Source organism: Genypterus blacodes, unplaced genomic scaffold (genome assembly GCF_046128005.1).
Source record: "Genypterus blacodes isolate CSIRO-AG114 ecotype Tasmania unplaced genomic scaffold, CSIRO-AGI_Gbla_v1 ptg000022l_1, whole genome shotgun sequence".
NCBI classification, from domain to species: Eukaryota; Metazoa; Chordata; class Actinopteri; order Ophidiiformes; family Ophidiidae; genus Genypterus; species Genypterus blacodes.
The window spans coordinates 1791713-1804712 of NW_027466835.1; the positions used below are offsets into that span (position 1 = coordinate 1791713).

The 13000-nt window shown below is 51.5% G+C and overlaps 1 protein-coding gene across 1 annotated transcript in view; it reads right to left on the reverse strand.

Annotated features, from left to right (window-relative positions):
- bahcc1a (BAH domain and coiled-coil containing 1a) overlaps positions 1-13000 on the reverse strand; it is a 61125-nt gene that overhangs the window by 8550 nt on the left and 39575 nt on the right. The window contains exons 6-20 of the mRNA XM_076143113.1: positions 12455-12569; positions 12176-12375; positions 11912-12070; positions 10003-10298; positions 9399-9744; positions 7666-8616; positions 6287-6453; positions 6069-6205; positions 5824-5937; positions 2877-2991; positions 2287-2518; positions 1965-2159; positions 996-1169; positions 578-861; positions 98-181 (exon numbers count right to left, since the gene is read on the reverse strand). Coding sequence (XP_075999228.1) covers positions 98-181; positions 578-861; positions 996-1169; positions 1965-2159; positions 2287-2518; positions 2877-2991; positions 5824-5937; positions 6069-6205; positions 6287-6453; positions 7666-8616; positions 9399-9744; positions 10003-10298; positions 11912-12070; positions 12176-12375; positions 12455-12569 — 3569 coding nt within the window. The remainder of the gene's footprint in view (positions 1-97; positions 182-577; positions 862-995; positions 1170-1964; positions 2160-2286; positions 2519-2876; positions 2992-5823; positions 5938-6068; positions 6206-6286; positions 6454-7665; positions 8617-9398; positions 9745-10002; positions 10299-11911; positions 12071-12175; positions 12376-12454; positions 12570-13000) is intronic.

The following is a 13000-nucleotide window of genomic DNA, read 5'->3' on the forward strand; positions in this document are numbered from 1 at the left end:
CAGCTTCCGTCAGTACGGTTAATAGAATGCGGTGAGGGAACGTGCGCTCTCAGACTGGTTTGCGGTCTGGACGCCTCGTTTCTTGACCGGCGCCCACCTGCTGCTGGTCCCTGCTCCTGGTGCCTCGGCTGCCCTCCTCGCTGGGCGGAGACGGGGCCCTGCCAGACCAGCAGCTCCTCCTCTGTGGAGGGAAACATGACCATGGAGTCAAAACAGAATGATTGAAGTTATGATTCATGTGAGAGACGCCAAGTTACAGCAATTTGAAGCTCAGAGTGAGACTGAAGCGTTTATGAGTTCTTTCAGTCGTCACTCGATTGTCTTTGTCGTCTCAGAGTCGTACAGAAATATTCAGTACTTTCACTCTATTATGTTCACTGCATGACACCAGAGTGAACGGCAACATCTCAGGAATCAAATGATCCAGAACCATTTCAATATGTCTTTGTTACTCTTTTACTTTTTTGCTGACAATGTACTTATCGCTGTTTCTCATAATAAATGAATGTAATTCAATGTAAATGTCCTAAATCCTGAGTGAGAGTGATGCTGAGGCTGCGTTCCCGGCCTTGCCCACCTTGGTGACGGCCCCCCTCAGCACGGTGCTCTTGCGTGTGGCTCTCTTCAGCCTCTCGCTGGTGCTGGGGAAGGTGTTCAGCCCGGCGCTCCTCCTGTAGCGGCTCCCTCTGGTCCCCAGGCTGCCCCAGCGAGGCTCCTTGGGTCTGGGTCCGCACGGCCTCCGGACTCCCTCAGGCTGGTGATCTTGGTGGTGCTTTTTGATGGCAGTACCCAGACCCAGCCTACAGGGGGCCTTCTTCCTCACTTTGACATCCCCCTCTGCTCCAGACAGACTCTGGGAGCCTGTGTGGTTCAATCAGAGGAACAGATTTAGACCCAGCTAACGAGCCGGCCAAAGAAACACAAAACAGATGCTTCCCATGAAGATGTGGGACGGCTTTGTTGACTTGTAAATCATTTTCAAAGCTCCGTCTCACCATAAAGCTCCTGCCTCTGCTTCTTGTTCCTGGCTTTCTGATTGGCCTCCAGTTTTACAATAGACGAGGGAGTGGGACCTGTCAGAGACGAGCTCGAAGTGATGTCTCTGGGGGGTTGGGCTCTGAAGTCCTGTCCTTCATCAGTATCATAACTGCCGTCTTCCTCTTCCTCTTCTAAACAAAATAACAAACAATACAAGTTGCAGATGAGTGTTTTTAAATAAATGTACTTCTATCAAATCCGTCTCTTTAAGTTAATGAAAGACTTTCACTCTCTCGACATCATTTTATACGCACTTCATTAGCAGTTAGGTAAATAGTTCAACTGTTCATAGAAATGATGTATGATGTGATTTTCCTCGATGGTATTTCCTGGACTCGGTCCTATATGAGTAGCACCACAGGCCAGTGTGCTAAGTGAGTGTGTGAGTGAGATTGTGTGTGTGTGTGTGTGTGTGTCACTGCTCTCTGTGAAGCAGCTCTTTGACCCAGTCTGCAAGTCTCCAGGGCTGTCAGAGCCTCTCACAGGCAAGTGTCCACAGCTGCGGCCGCACGTCTCGCCCACACCAGCCAGCGAGGCCCAACGCTGAGGCTGAACGCCGGCGTGCAGCGCTGACACCGCTGTCATCTACGAGACGCTCGTCAACACCGGCACACTCACCTCTGATTGCTTTTCAAAGTGATATATACAAATTGGAAAAAAAAAAGCAGCAGCTCGCGCCTCCAGATGATTCCGGATAAGAACACAGCGGAGTATGTCGTGGAAAAATACGTGCTCTTGTAAATTTGAGTGCATGGGTGATAATGTAAACAGAGGGAGGAAGAGAGACGGCCTGTGTTTGTCCTTTCTGGACAGAAATCATGGACGGACAGATCAGAATCACTTCATGGAGACGTGTCCATAATGAAGCCAGGTATATGATGTGATGTCACTGTGTCTCTTATTCCGTTTGCCGTCCTTTGCCTCACCTTGGTCCGAGGAGTCGCTCTCTGCAGGCGAGCTCTCTCCCTCCTCCATGGCCTCCTGTCTTTGGCTGTCCCTGGCCTTCACTCTGGTCTGGCTCAGATGGGAAGAACCCTGTCTCAGGTTAGCCGATCCCTTTTTCCGTCCGCGGTGCACAAGTCCGGTCCAGCTGTCATGGGGGCCGCTGTCCACGCTGGCTGCTAAGAGGGTTTTGCAAACACCCATCAGAGTTAAATCAAACATATTTTAACATAACTTTGCAATGCATTACAATGAAAATCCAGGTTGAGGCAGAATGACATGAATCCTGTGAACGTCAGTCTCTACCTGTGTCACTTTGTCCCCCGGACTCTCGTCTGGACTCGGCTTTGCTAGCACCCTGACTTTTGTGTCCATACTTGGGGTTGGAGCTTGAGGGTGACACCTCCTTGTCCCTGGAGCTCGTCCCTGAGAGATTCTTTTTAGCCTGGGACTTCTGTTTGAGCCGCGCCACATCACTGGACAGCTTGGAGCTGAGCACACCGTGAAGGCCACTCTTTCTGCAGCTTTGTGCTTTTATCTGCAGCAACAGAGAAAGATGAGAGTCAGTCGCACACGCGGACGAATCGGCCGCAAAGGCAGCAGAAAAGAGGGGAGAGAGAGAGAGAGAGAGAGAGAGAGAGAGAGAGAGAGAGAGAGAGAGAGAGAGAGAGAGAGAGAAGCGCTCTCATTTGTTCACACACACAGAAGAAAAATGAATTGTATAAACCCCAGTGAGGAGATATTAATATGGTGAATAGAGGATTTGACTCCTGAGGGTAGCACCTAATTAGAAATGGTGTGCAACAAAGGGACATATCACACACAAAGAAACAAAGAGTGGCCTCTTTAATTTCTGGACCATTAGAGGACAAAACAAAGGAGAGGAGGACCCTGACCTGTGCGCCGCCGAGTCGCTCAAAGCCCCGACTGGACAGCCTCTTCTTCCTTCTCTGGCTGTCTCCGCCCCCTCCTAGTTCCTCAGGCGACAGGGCAAGCCCCGCCCCCATAGACCTGACAGTCAAAACAAGAGGGAAGCACTCATTAGAGCAGAATGGTGGTGGAAAAAAGGGGGGGTTGGACATCAAGAGACAAAAACAACACACAGTTAAGTCACCTTTCTGCCGAACGGAACAACTCTCTGCTCTAACAAGGAGCCAGGGATTCCTGGAGGTCAGTGTGGCATGAGAAGCCGCAACGTTTCGCCTCGCCGCCGTCTCCGGGCAAACCCGAGGAAAGGCGAAAATGGCTTTGAAAGCTACTGCGAGTCGTTTGAAGGCGTTACATGTGTACGCCGCTCTGTTGTTCCGCATGAATATCAGAGCCCTCCGGTTGAATTTCCATATCACTGTATCATGGCACTCTGAGCAGCATCACAGGGCCCAGCACTCCAAAACGCCCTTGAATTTCCCTCTGGAAGTCTGCCCACAGACCACACCGACAAGAGCCGGGGCCGCGCTCAAACAAAAGATTAACTTCCCCTCTCCGACTGACCCTGCAGCATAGCAGCCGAGCCGTGATGAAAAAAAGAAACACGACCCCTGGAAACTATGTAGACTTTGGCGAAACCAACAATGCCTCAGCAAGAGCAGATTTGCAGAGGTTTAAAGGCCTAAACAGCAGGAGGATTTTAACATGTATTTATGTGAGAGACTGAAAAATCACATGGTCTCCCTCTTACCGGACCAGAGTGTGAGGTGTGTGTGTGTGTGGAGTGTGTGGGCCCCTGGATTGTGTGTAAACCTCATAATCAATGTGTGTCAGCATGCATCTGTAACAGAACATGAAGAGAGCGAAGTGCGATGGCTGGCCAGTGGGACTGTCTGCTCGCCGACTGACAGGACAGTGACGGAGGCGGCGGTGAAGTGTGAGTTGTCCCCTGGAGACAGATCCTGCCACGGATTGCCTCCCGCTGCTGACAAACACAACGTGACAGAGACGCCCCCCCCCCCTTCCCTCTTTAAGGGGGGTAGGGGGGGGGCTGAGCGTACAGTGACTAATTAAACAGAATTGATTAGCAGGGTTTTTGCTTGCGAGCGCTAACTCTCCCTCTGCTTTCCTCCCAATCAACGCGGCATCACAAAGGACGGCGGCGGCGGCGGCGTCTCCGTTAGCGGGAATAACACACATGCAGGAAAAAAAACAGACAATGCCAGCAAATATGCTCGGCAACAGCTGCATGCATTTGGTGCAGGCAAGCACCCCGATGCACAGATGCATGAATCAGCAGGGAGGTCTCAAGGCATCACACACACACACACACACACTCCGACATACTCGACCACAGACAGTAGGCGAGTACGTAGCAGAATGAAGAACGGCAGGAGCGGCCGGGTTGTTACCGACTGACCCACTGCCCTCCATCATAGCAGCAGAGTGTCAGTGTGTGTGTGTGTGTGTGTGTGGTGGCGTGAGTGGCAGACACGCTTCTACATAACCCTGTCATGTAACACAACATGGGGCCAATCTGCCGTCGGTCCGCTCGTCGGTGCGTCTTGTTTCGTGTCATCGGCCGTGGCGTTGTACACGCACACAGATCTGCAGACAGAGGAGGGGAGACGTTCCTGCTCGCCTCTGAGAACCATTAAAGACCTGCAGCTGCTCCTAATTGTAGCTCAAATTTTGAAACAATAGAGTCACACACTGGCGTTTACTGTAATGTGGCCTGCAGAACGCCGTCCCCACCCTTCCTCCACTGCACTTTGCTGAAGGGCTTTGGCCCGTTACCCTTTCATTTCGGTGTCATTGTCACCCAGCATCAGTGTCCCCCCCCCCCCCTCCCACTCCCCCACTCTGTGTCCCCCCCACCCCCCCCCCCCCACGCCACGCCACACACACACACACACACACACGGATCACTGCAGGCTTGGCGCGGGGGCAGGGGTACATGGGTGGAAGGAGAGTGGAGGTGACATCGCGGAGGGGCAGCTGGGAACACGGTGGACCGTTGCCCAGAAACCACAGTAAGACAAGAAGAGAGGGAAGGGGAGAGAGAGAGAGAGAGAGAGAGAATGCTGAGAGGTGACATTTAGCGCACTAAGCCTCTCTAAAGCCTGGTGACAGGGCTAATTGAAGCCTGACAGAAAGACCCTTTTGGTTTAGCACGCCACCGCCTATCGGCTCCCCGGTACTTCAAATTGTACATTTCCCTCATAGTTTTCCATGCATTTTTAGATACTTGTGTCTCATACTCGTTTCTCCATCCAACCCTCCCTCTCCTTCTCCTCCTCTAAGCTGCGATCCACCTTTTTCCCTCGTCTACAGATCCGTCCTCCGTCAAATCCCGAAATGTCATTTTATCTCCCGGTGCCTCGACTGTCTGCCTGCGAAGAGATCCTGTGGACCCCCGGTGACCCCGCGGGGTTGTAATGGCAGTGGTGTGTCACATTCCTACTGCTGGGGCAGATTACAGGAGAATTCACGGTACTCTAATTACATCCTCCTCCTGTCATCCCCCCCCCCAGCCAGCTAGCAGCCCCCCCATACCCCCCCCTCCAACACGGCCTTGCCAAGCTCACAGCAAAGCCACCGAGGTTCACCACAGCACATGGAGTTCATTTCATATAAATACACGACACACACATATAAGAAATACAAATATTCCTAAAATGTTGTACTACACACACAGAATTGACACATACTCCATTATGCAAGTACGTAGTGGTGCCGATTAGATTACGAAGTGTTCAAGTGGACTTCCATGAACGGGTCAGCAGTGTTCTCCCGTTTCCTGTTTGTGCCAATGAGGCCTTCCCCCCCGTATGCCCGCGTTAACAGAGGATCTTATCAGGGCCCGACTGGACCTCAGCCAGCCCGGCAGAGACGACAGAGCCCAGCAACACTCACTTGACTTTTCTCTGGACCTCAGATGAGGACACCGGGCCTACGGTGAGGGTGGGTTTCCTCTTTCTCGGCCGCCCTGGTCCTCGCCGCGCCGGGCTGCGTGGTGTTTCCTCCTTCCTGCTCGCACATGCAACCACACACAGACTCTTAGATATTGAACACAATCCTCCCTCCCCGCCCCAAAGGTTAACTTAAGGCTTCATTGGTGCAGATGAGGTTGAGGGAAAGGAGCACAATGCCACACTCACTGATGATCGTGCTTCCTCTGAAGCTTGGCCAACTCCCTCTGCTTCTCTTTGTAGCAACGCTGTAGCTCAGCCAACTTCACACGCATGGCCAGCTCGGGACCGTCCATTGTTTCCAGCCCGCCTTTAGCCGGACACACCTGAAGTTCACATTATTAGAGGTTATTTTAAACACCAAAGACAATAAAAGCTATTTGTTTACACTGCGGTTTGAGACTCACCGGTTCATTTCGAGGAGTCCAACTACATTTTCTGCGCAGGTTGAGGGTCCTGCGAGCCGGGCAGTGGCGTCCCGCGCCCGCACCGCTGCCTTCCTGCAAACCCATCTCCAACGAACGAGCGGTAGCCAACGTAGCGAGACTCTGCAGGTCCAGCATCATGTCATCCTCTGTGAAGAGTGAAGGAAAACACTTTACAGACACAAAAATGACTAAATTTGCAGATGTGAGACGATTTTCATATTAGCTTTTCCATAATTTAGCTCTATTGCGGAACCATCCACTATAAATAAATGACGCGGGGGACAGAAAGGGCAGATTGGTCAGATGCAGACAGTATGGGCGCTTTCTGTGTGTATTTAGCAGATGTTGCTTTGTAACAGTGCACTTCCTGTATCACCCGATCCGCCTGTGGCACTGACCCACATCTAGCCACAATTACTCCACTCAGACTGAGCCTGAAGGTCAAAGGGTTAAATCCTTTTTTACTTGTTTTATTACTCAATGTAGTAAAATGTGTAGTTTGGGCTCTAAAATAAGACGTGCCGCTCCCTTGAGCTGTCTCAGTGCTTCACATCATGACTGACTCTCAAATCAGTTGATGACACCCTTTTTGGAGAGGCCTCTTGTGGGAGCAGTTAAATGCATTAGATGCTGTGGTTAAACACCAAACAGCCTTTTGGATGAACAAAAAAAAAACACGGTGCTTTGAAAAACAAGGAAGCTTTTGAAGGCACTTTAAAACAATGGCGTCTAATCAGCCAGGCGATGCTGCGGGGGGACGCAAACATCCACTGCTTTTGTGATTTGGAGGGAGGGAAGCCAGCTAGGTTTGTATTTCTTCTTCCTTTTTGTTAGTGGGTTTATGTGCGACTGTGTGTGGTTTCACATGTACGCGTGTTTGAATGAAATGGCGGCAAAGTTGAGAGACGCACAACTCCCTGAGGAAAGCTGGAAGACGGAGTGAGGGAGTGAGAGCGTGAGGGAGTGAGAGAGGGAGATGAACACCCCACAGCGGCGGTTCAGCCCTGTCCTCCTGCTTCCTCCCCCTCTCCCGAGGCCTCTCTATCGTTAGAGCAGCCTTTTAGGAAATAAAAGTGCCTTTAGCGCACTGAAAAGAGAAACGGGAAGCAAGTGTGCAGACTGCCACTCGGGGGATGTGTGAGAATTCACCAGAGGCTCTTGAGACCAGCGGGAACAGAGGAGTATCTGGGAGAGAACACAGAGAGATGGAGGCTAGGCCTGAGGGGCAAGTGGGAGTCGGTCTCGGCGGACGGTGAGAAACGGAGGGTTAACTCGGCGAGAAAGTGCATTCTGCTGATATCTCTATTCTGCGTCGCATGTTAATGTGCATGAGTAATGTGGGACCCGTGGATCCTCACCAGAGCTTTTTCCACAGGTGCGTCTTTGCTGCTGCAGCTCCAGATCTGCCAGTTCGCTCAGCAGCTCCATGCCATGATGGGGGTTGGGCTGTGACTGGGCAGCGGATGGGGCACTGAAATGGAGCAGAGGAAAGGGAGGTACATCTGTGCAGAATGCGGCGGCGATCAGCAGCTCCAGGCTCCAGTAACAGGGCACCAGAGGTTTTTGGGGCACGGTGACGGTTGCCTGACTCGGGCTGGAGGCAGATGTTGAGGCGGGGGAAGGACACGTCAGATCCACTGAGGCTTCATCGTGGATGGTTTCGTTCTCATGCTGCTGCTGGCCCCCCTCCTTTGCCTCCTCGGCCGGTGGGGACTCGGGGGCTGCGGGGGAGGCAGGGTCAAGCTCGATGATGGTGGCCAGCTCTGGTTCTTGCTCTCCAGGCATTTTGACCTCCTGGACCTGCTCTGTCTGGCTTTCATCACACAACACATCATCATGCTCTTCCTCTTCCAAGGTGATGACAGCTTCTGGCCTTTCAGACTCCTCTGTGGAGAGGGGGATTGGACAGGAAGCGGCCTCACACACCGGACTCTCAGCAGGGGGGCAGACCAGCACCTCTTCCTCACCGGGCTGCTGTTCCTCCAGTTCCTTCTCTACGGGCACATAGGTGGCTGCCGTCACAGCTGCTACATCCACTTCCCCCCTCTGCTCCAGAACATTCTCGACCACTCTTTCCGCCTCTTCCTGCTGCTCCACTTCCTGTTGGGGGAGTGGCTCTGGGAGGGGCCTGACCACCGCTTGGCATTCTAACTCCTCCTCCAGGGCGGAGAGAGACTGGGGAGCTTGCTCAGCAGGCTCCACCTGCACCGCTTCCAGGTCGGCTGGCTCAGCCAGTCGGACATCCTGGGGGGAGGGCCCACTCCTGTAACCAATAGCGATGGCGGGGTAGGTGTATCCAGGAGGCAAATCTATAGAGAGAGCGAGAGAGAGAGAGAAAGAGAGTGGAGGAAGAATTCTGAGTCAACCTCTCACAAAACAATATATTATTCTATTCATATATAAGTGACATTTCACCCAAAGGACAATCAACTCTTCTTTCGGAGGCAGATTTACATACAGAGGTGTCTTTCTTCACGCTCACGTCCCACTGGGAATTCTTTCCCCCACTGCCTCTGAGGTCACGAGGGGCAGAGGAAATGAAATGGCCCTGTGTGTCTGGATCTCCCGGCAGTAAAGATATTGGAGGGGCCATATGCGACGGTGCGTTTCTGTGTTATTTGAAGTGGGCCGGAGCCTTTTGCTTTATCAGAGAGAGTCTGACACAATTCCTTTAGCGTGTGGCAGCCGTTAGCCAGACATTAATGATGATGAAGAGAGTGTGGCGCCTGTGGGGGCGGAGGAGGGCGCGGGCTGAGAGTGAGGTGTTTCTCAGTCATTACCGAGGTAACGGTACTGGAAACCCCCTGCTCAGCCGGCAGCCATTTTCTGCAGCTTTGAGCCGTTCGGTCAATCAGGGGCTTGCCAACAGAGCCACCCACACACACACGTTACCACAACACCGGCAGAAAGAAACAATGGCTACTAAAATTACCGTTGTTGGGGAGATGAATGTGTGTGTTCTAGAATGCACCTTTCATCATTTTTGTTGTCATCTTAAACTCTTTACAAGGAGCCTTTCCTCTGATTTAAATGATAATAGGAGTGTGTTACATGCTCTTCTCATACCGCAGGTGCTTTTGTTGATACGTACCAGGCTCTAGAGATGTTGGATAGTCCTGTGGAGGCTGTCCCTCGCCTCTCTTGTCCTGGGTTTCGGCGCTTTTGGGCATCTGTGGCGGCACGGGGCTGATGGCAGGCGAGTGAGGGGCTGCGGCGGCGGGGCTGGGGGCGGGGCAGGGGGTGGAGGGAGTGCTTTTGGGGTGCAACCGTAGCGAGGGAGACTGGCAACACGGAGACAGGTGGGTGGCACAGGCACCGGGTGGAGAGGCGTTCTTGGCTGGCGGGTTGTAGGAGTAGGGCTTAGCGGGTTTGGACGTCCTGGGCTCAGAAATGAGTTCCTCCAGTTCAACAGAGGGCTCGTCTGGCCTCTTCTGCATCTAGAGCACAAAAATGATTCAACTTCAACCATTACAATTATGGAAATCGAGTCATTGACACAAAAACATTGTTGCTCTCACATTCATACCCGCTCGACTTCATCCATGTGGGAAAATCAGCAGATCCCAGAGAAATATTTGTGGATTTGAAATGGGCTCAATGGCCGTGTGACAACTTAAGCTGATCATGACTCACTTTCTGTTTACTGGCGTACAAAGGCAGATTTCATGTTTCCCGTATGTCTCCTGCATAATCACCTGTGTGTTGTGAGTGGCTCGGTGCTGCATGTCCAAGCTGTGTGAGGCTCTGTGCTGCTGCTGCTGCTGGGGCTGCGGCTGTGGCTGCGGCTGTGGCGGCTGGTGGCTCTGGTGCTGATGTTGATGTTGATGTTGATGCTGATGTTGATGTTGGAGCTGTTGATGCTGCTGGAGAGCGTACAGCTCCTGTTGCCGTAGAAACTGGGAGCGGGAGTACACAGCAGGATGCTGCATGTGGGATGCTGGGCCCCGGGCGCCATACACAGGGGGCCACAGCCCTGGTTGCTCCATCACATCTAATGAGAGAGAGAAGGGTGGAATGTGATGAAGGGGGCTACCTTAGAACACACACGCAGACACACATGCGCAGATACACACACACACACACACACACACACACACACACACACACTCTCACACACACACACAGACACAGACACACACACACACACAGACACACACACCCACACACACACACACACACACACACACACACACACACACACACACACAGCTAGAACTTTCTGTTTTGATTAGCAGACAGCGCTGTGCACAACTCCCCGGAACACAACATTGTATTATCCATATCTCTCATTATCCGACACCCACACACACATCTCAAAACAGTGAAACCATTATGGATCATTTAAAACTCATTGTAACCACATTTTAAAACATTGACACAGATAAATATCTTCGAAAACAATTTGGACTTCAGAGAACGTCCCCACAGGCTACAGCGTTCCCACTCTTTCCTCCGCTTGGAAGACAAAGCTGCCTTGAGAATTTTCCGGAATGTTGGAAAACAGTTGACAGTGATGAAATGTGAACAGATGACGATCGTGATAATAATGATGATGATGACTTAGAGGTTGATTAGTGGTGAGAATCCTCCACTGGAAATGCCGTTTTTTTCTCCCAGCGGAGCGATCAATGTGGCCTTTCTGCCAGAAAGTCCCACCTGGCCCGGCCGAGCCACAGACGGGGTTCTGTGAGGGCAGCCAGCAGGAAGGTTATTTCCCATGTCTGTGGGTGGAGCCTCCCCCCCCCCCTGCTTCTGTGGCTCTAAGGGCCAGTGGAACCTGATGTGGGTGATGTGCAGCTGAGCAGATTGGCTCAGACACAGGCCAAGCTTCTACAGCGGGCCCACACTATGAGAACCCAAACATTGCTTCTTTTCTCTGTATTTCACACAGCACTCGTTACAGCGTCCGTCCAAACTGACCCACCCTTCCACCCCCAGTTCTCCTACACACAATAGGAATCCTCGCTCGGAGACATCAACTCCAAGAGGCTAATGTTTCCTGTGGGGAGGGAGTTTTTGAAAGCATTTCCCCCCTTTTCGACCAAACCTCCCGTGGAGCGCAGGAGGAAATGCACCAGTGAGGATGGAGAGCTAATTGAATTTCACAGCCTGTTCACTGAAAATCTGCAATGACTTTTGAGAAGCTATCTTTCCCTCACACTTAACTTCCACTTCCTCTGCTGTGTGTATGTGTCCGTGTGTTTGTGTGTGTGTGTGTCCGTGTGTGTGTATGCAGTGCACATATGGTTTCGGATGAGTACCCTGACCCATTGAGAGAAGCGTTCCTGCTAGGCAGAGCAGGTGGTGTTCATCACCAGGACAGTTCATCACCAGTCTGCACAGGATCACAGCAATTACTAACTGCTTTTATATTACAGCCTCACAAATATAAACTGAAGTAAAACGGTGCCAGAGGCAGGTGAAGAGGAATATAAATGTAGTGAATTGTGGCTGTATGGGGACTAAAACATATGGAAATGTTCCATCCCTGGACCTATTTTTACTTGTCTTGTTCTGGTTGCTTCTATTTATTATCCTTGTTTTTGGCTCTTCTTTGGTGAACTCTTTGGTTAAACACACAGCAGGAGGAAGGTGATGGCTTACCCAGGTGATGGGTGGCAGGGTGGGAAGGGGGCTCGCTGGGTAGGACCACCAGCTGTGCAGAGGGATCCTGGGGCAGGGGGAGCACTGGCTGCAGGGGGCCCGGCATGGCTGCAGAGAAACCTGGGGGCAAATTTTGATGCAGGGCCGTATGACCGATCCCTGGTTTACAAGAAAGCGTCTCAGATTAGTAGATTATCGACCGGAAACATATAAAGTCACACATTTCTACATCTCAATTTCCAAAACTATCTTTTGTTCTCTCACCATAGGAGTGTCCTGTCATCCAGAGGGACGGGCTTCCAGTTCTTGGCATCCAGTGATGGTGTGCGGAATGTGCAGCAGGATCTCCTAATTGGCCAGACTGAAGAGGAGTGCCACCCGGGACCATGAGATGAGAGGCGAGGTCTCCATGACAGCTGTTGGAGGGATGGATCCTTGCAAACTCCACCCTCTCCTTATTGTCCCTGGCAATGTGGAAAACAAGACAACGATGAGGAAATCTGACGTCTGTTGAAAATGGAGATTATGGATTGGGATTCTCACCTGATATATGCCTCCCTGTCTCTGTCCAAGCAAGTCAGACCGATCTGCTCTCCACCCATCCTCTTTCTCTCCTCCTCTGTGGTGGGATCAGAGGGATACATGGAGCGATGTGGTCCTGTGAGACAGAGAGAGTAGCTCAGCCATTAGCTTCTGCCTTTGTGTCTCCCGGTTGGACAAATTCTCTAGACTCTCACATTTATCAAAACACTACAGCCGTTCACAAACATCAAACCCTTTTCTAACACACTTTCCTCCCCTTTTCTATTACATCTTGGCCGTTTTTCTGTCATTATCTATCTTTAATTGTCAGCAGTTGAAGCAGTTGAAGTTGAATTATAAGGCTTGAAAATGTAATGGACCTCTGATATATGAGTAGCTACTATAAGGCAACCAAGGCCAGAGAGGATTACATACATTTCCTTCATCAACTCAACCCTCTTCATCTTCAAGGCCTTTATTTTCTGGTCTTTTCAGGTCAACCACAGGTCAAACAGTAAACAGTAAAGCTACTCTTTGCCTCATGTACTTGTGTGTTTTGAGGCCCAG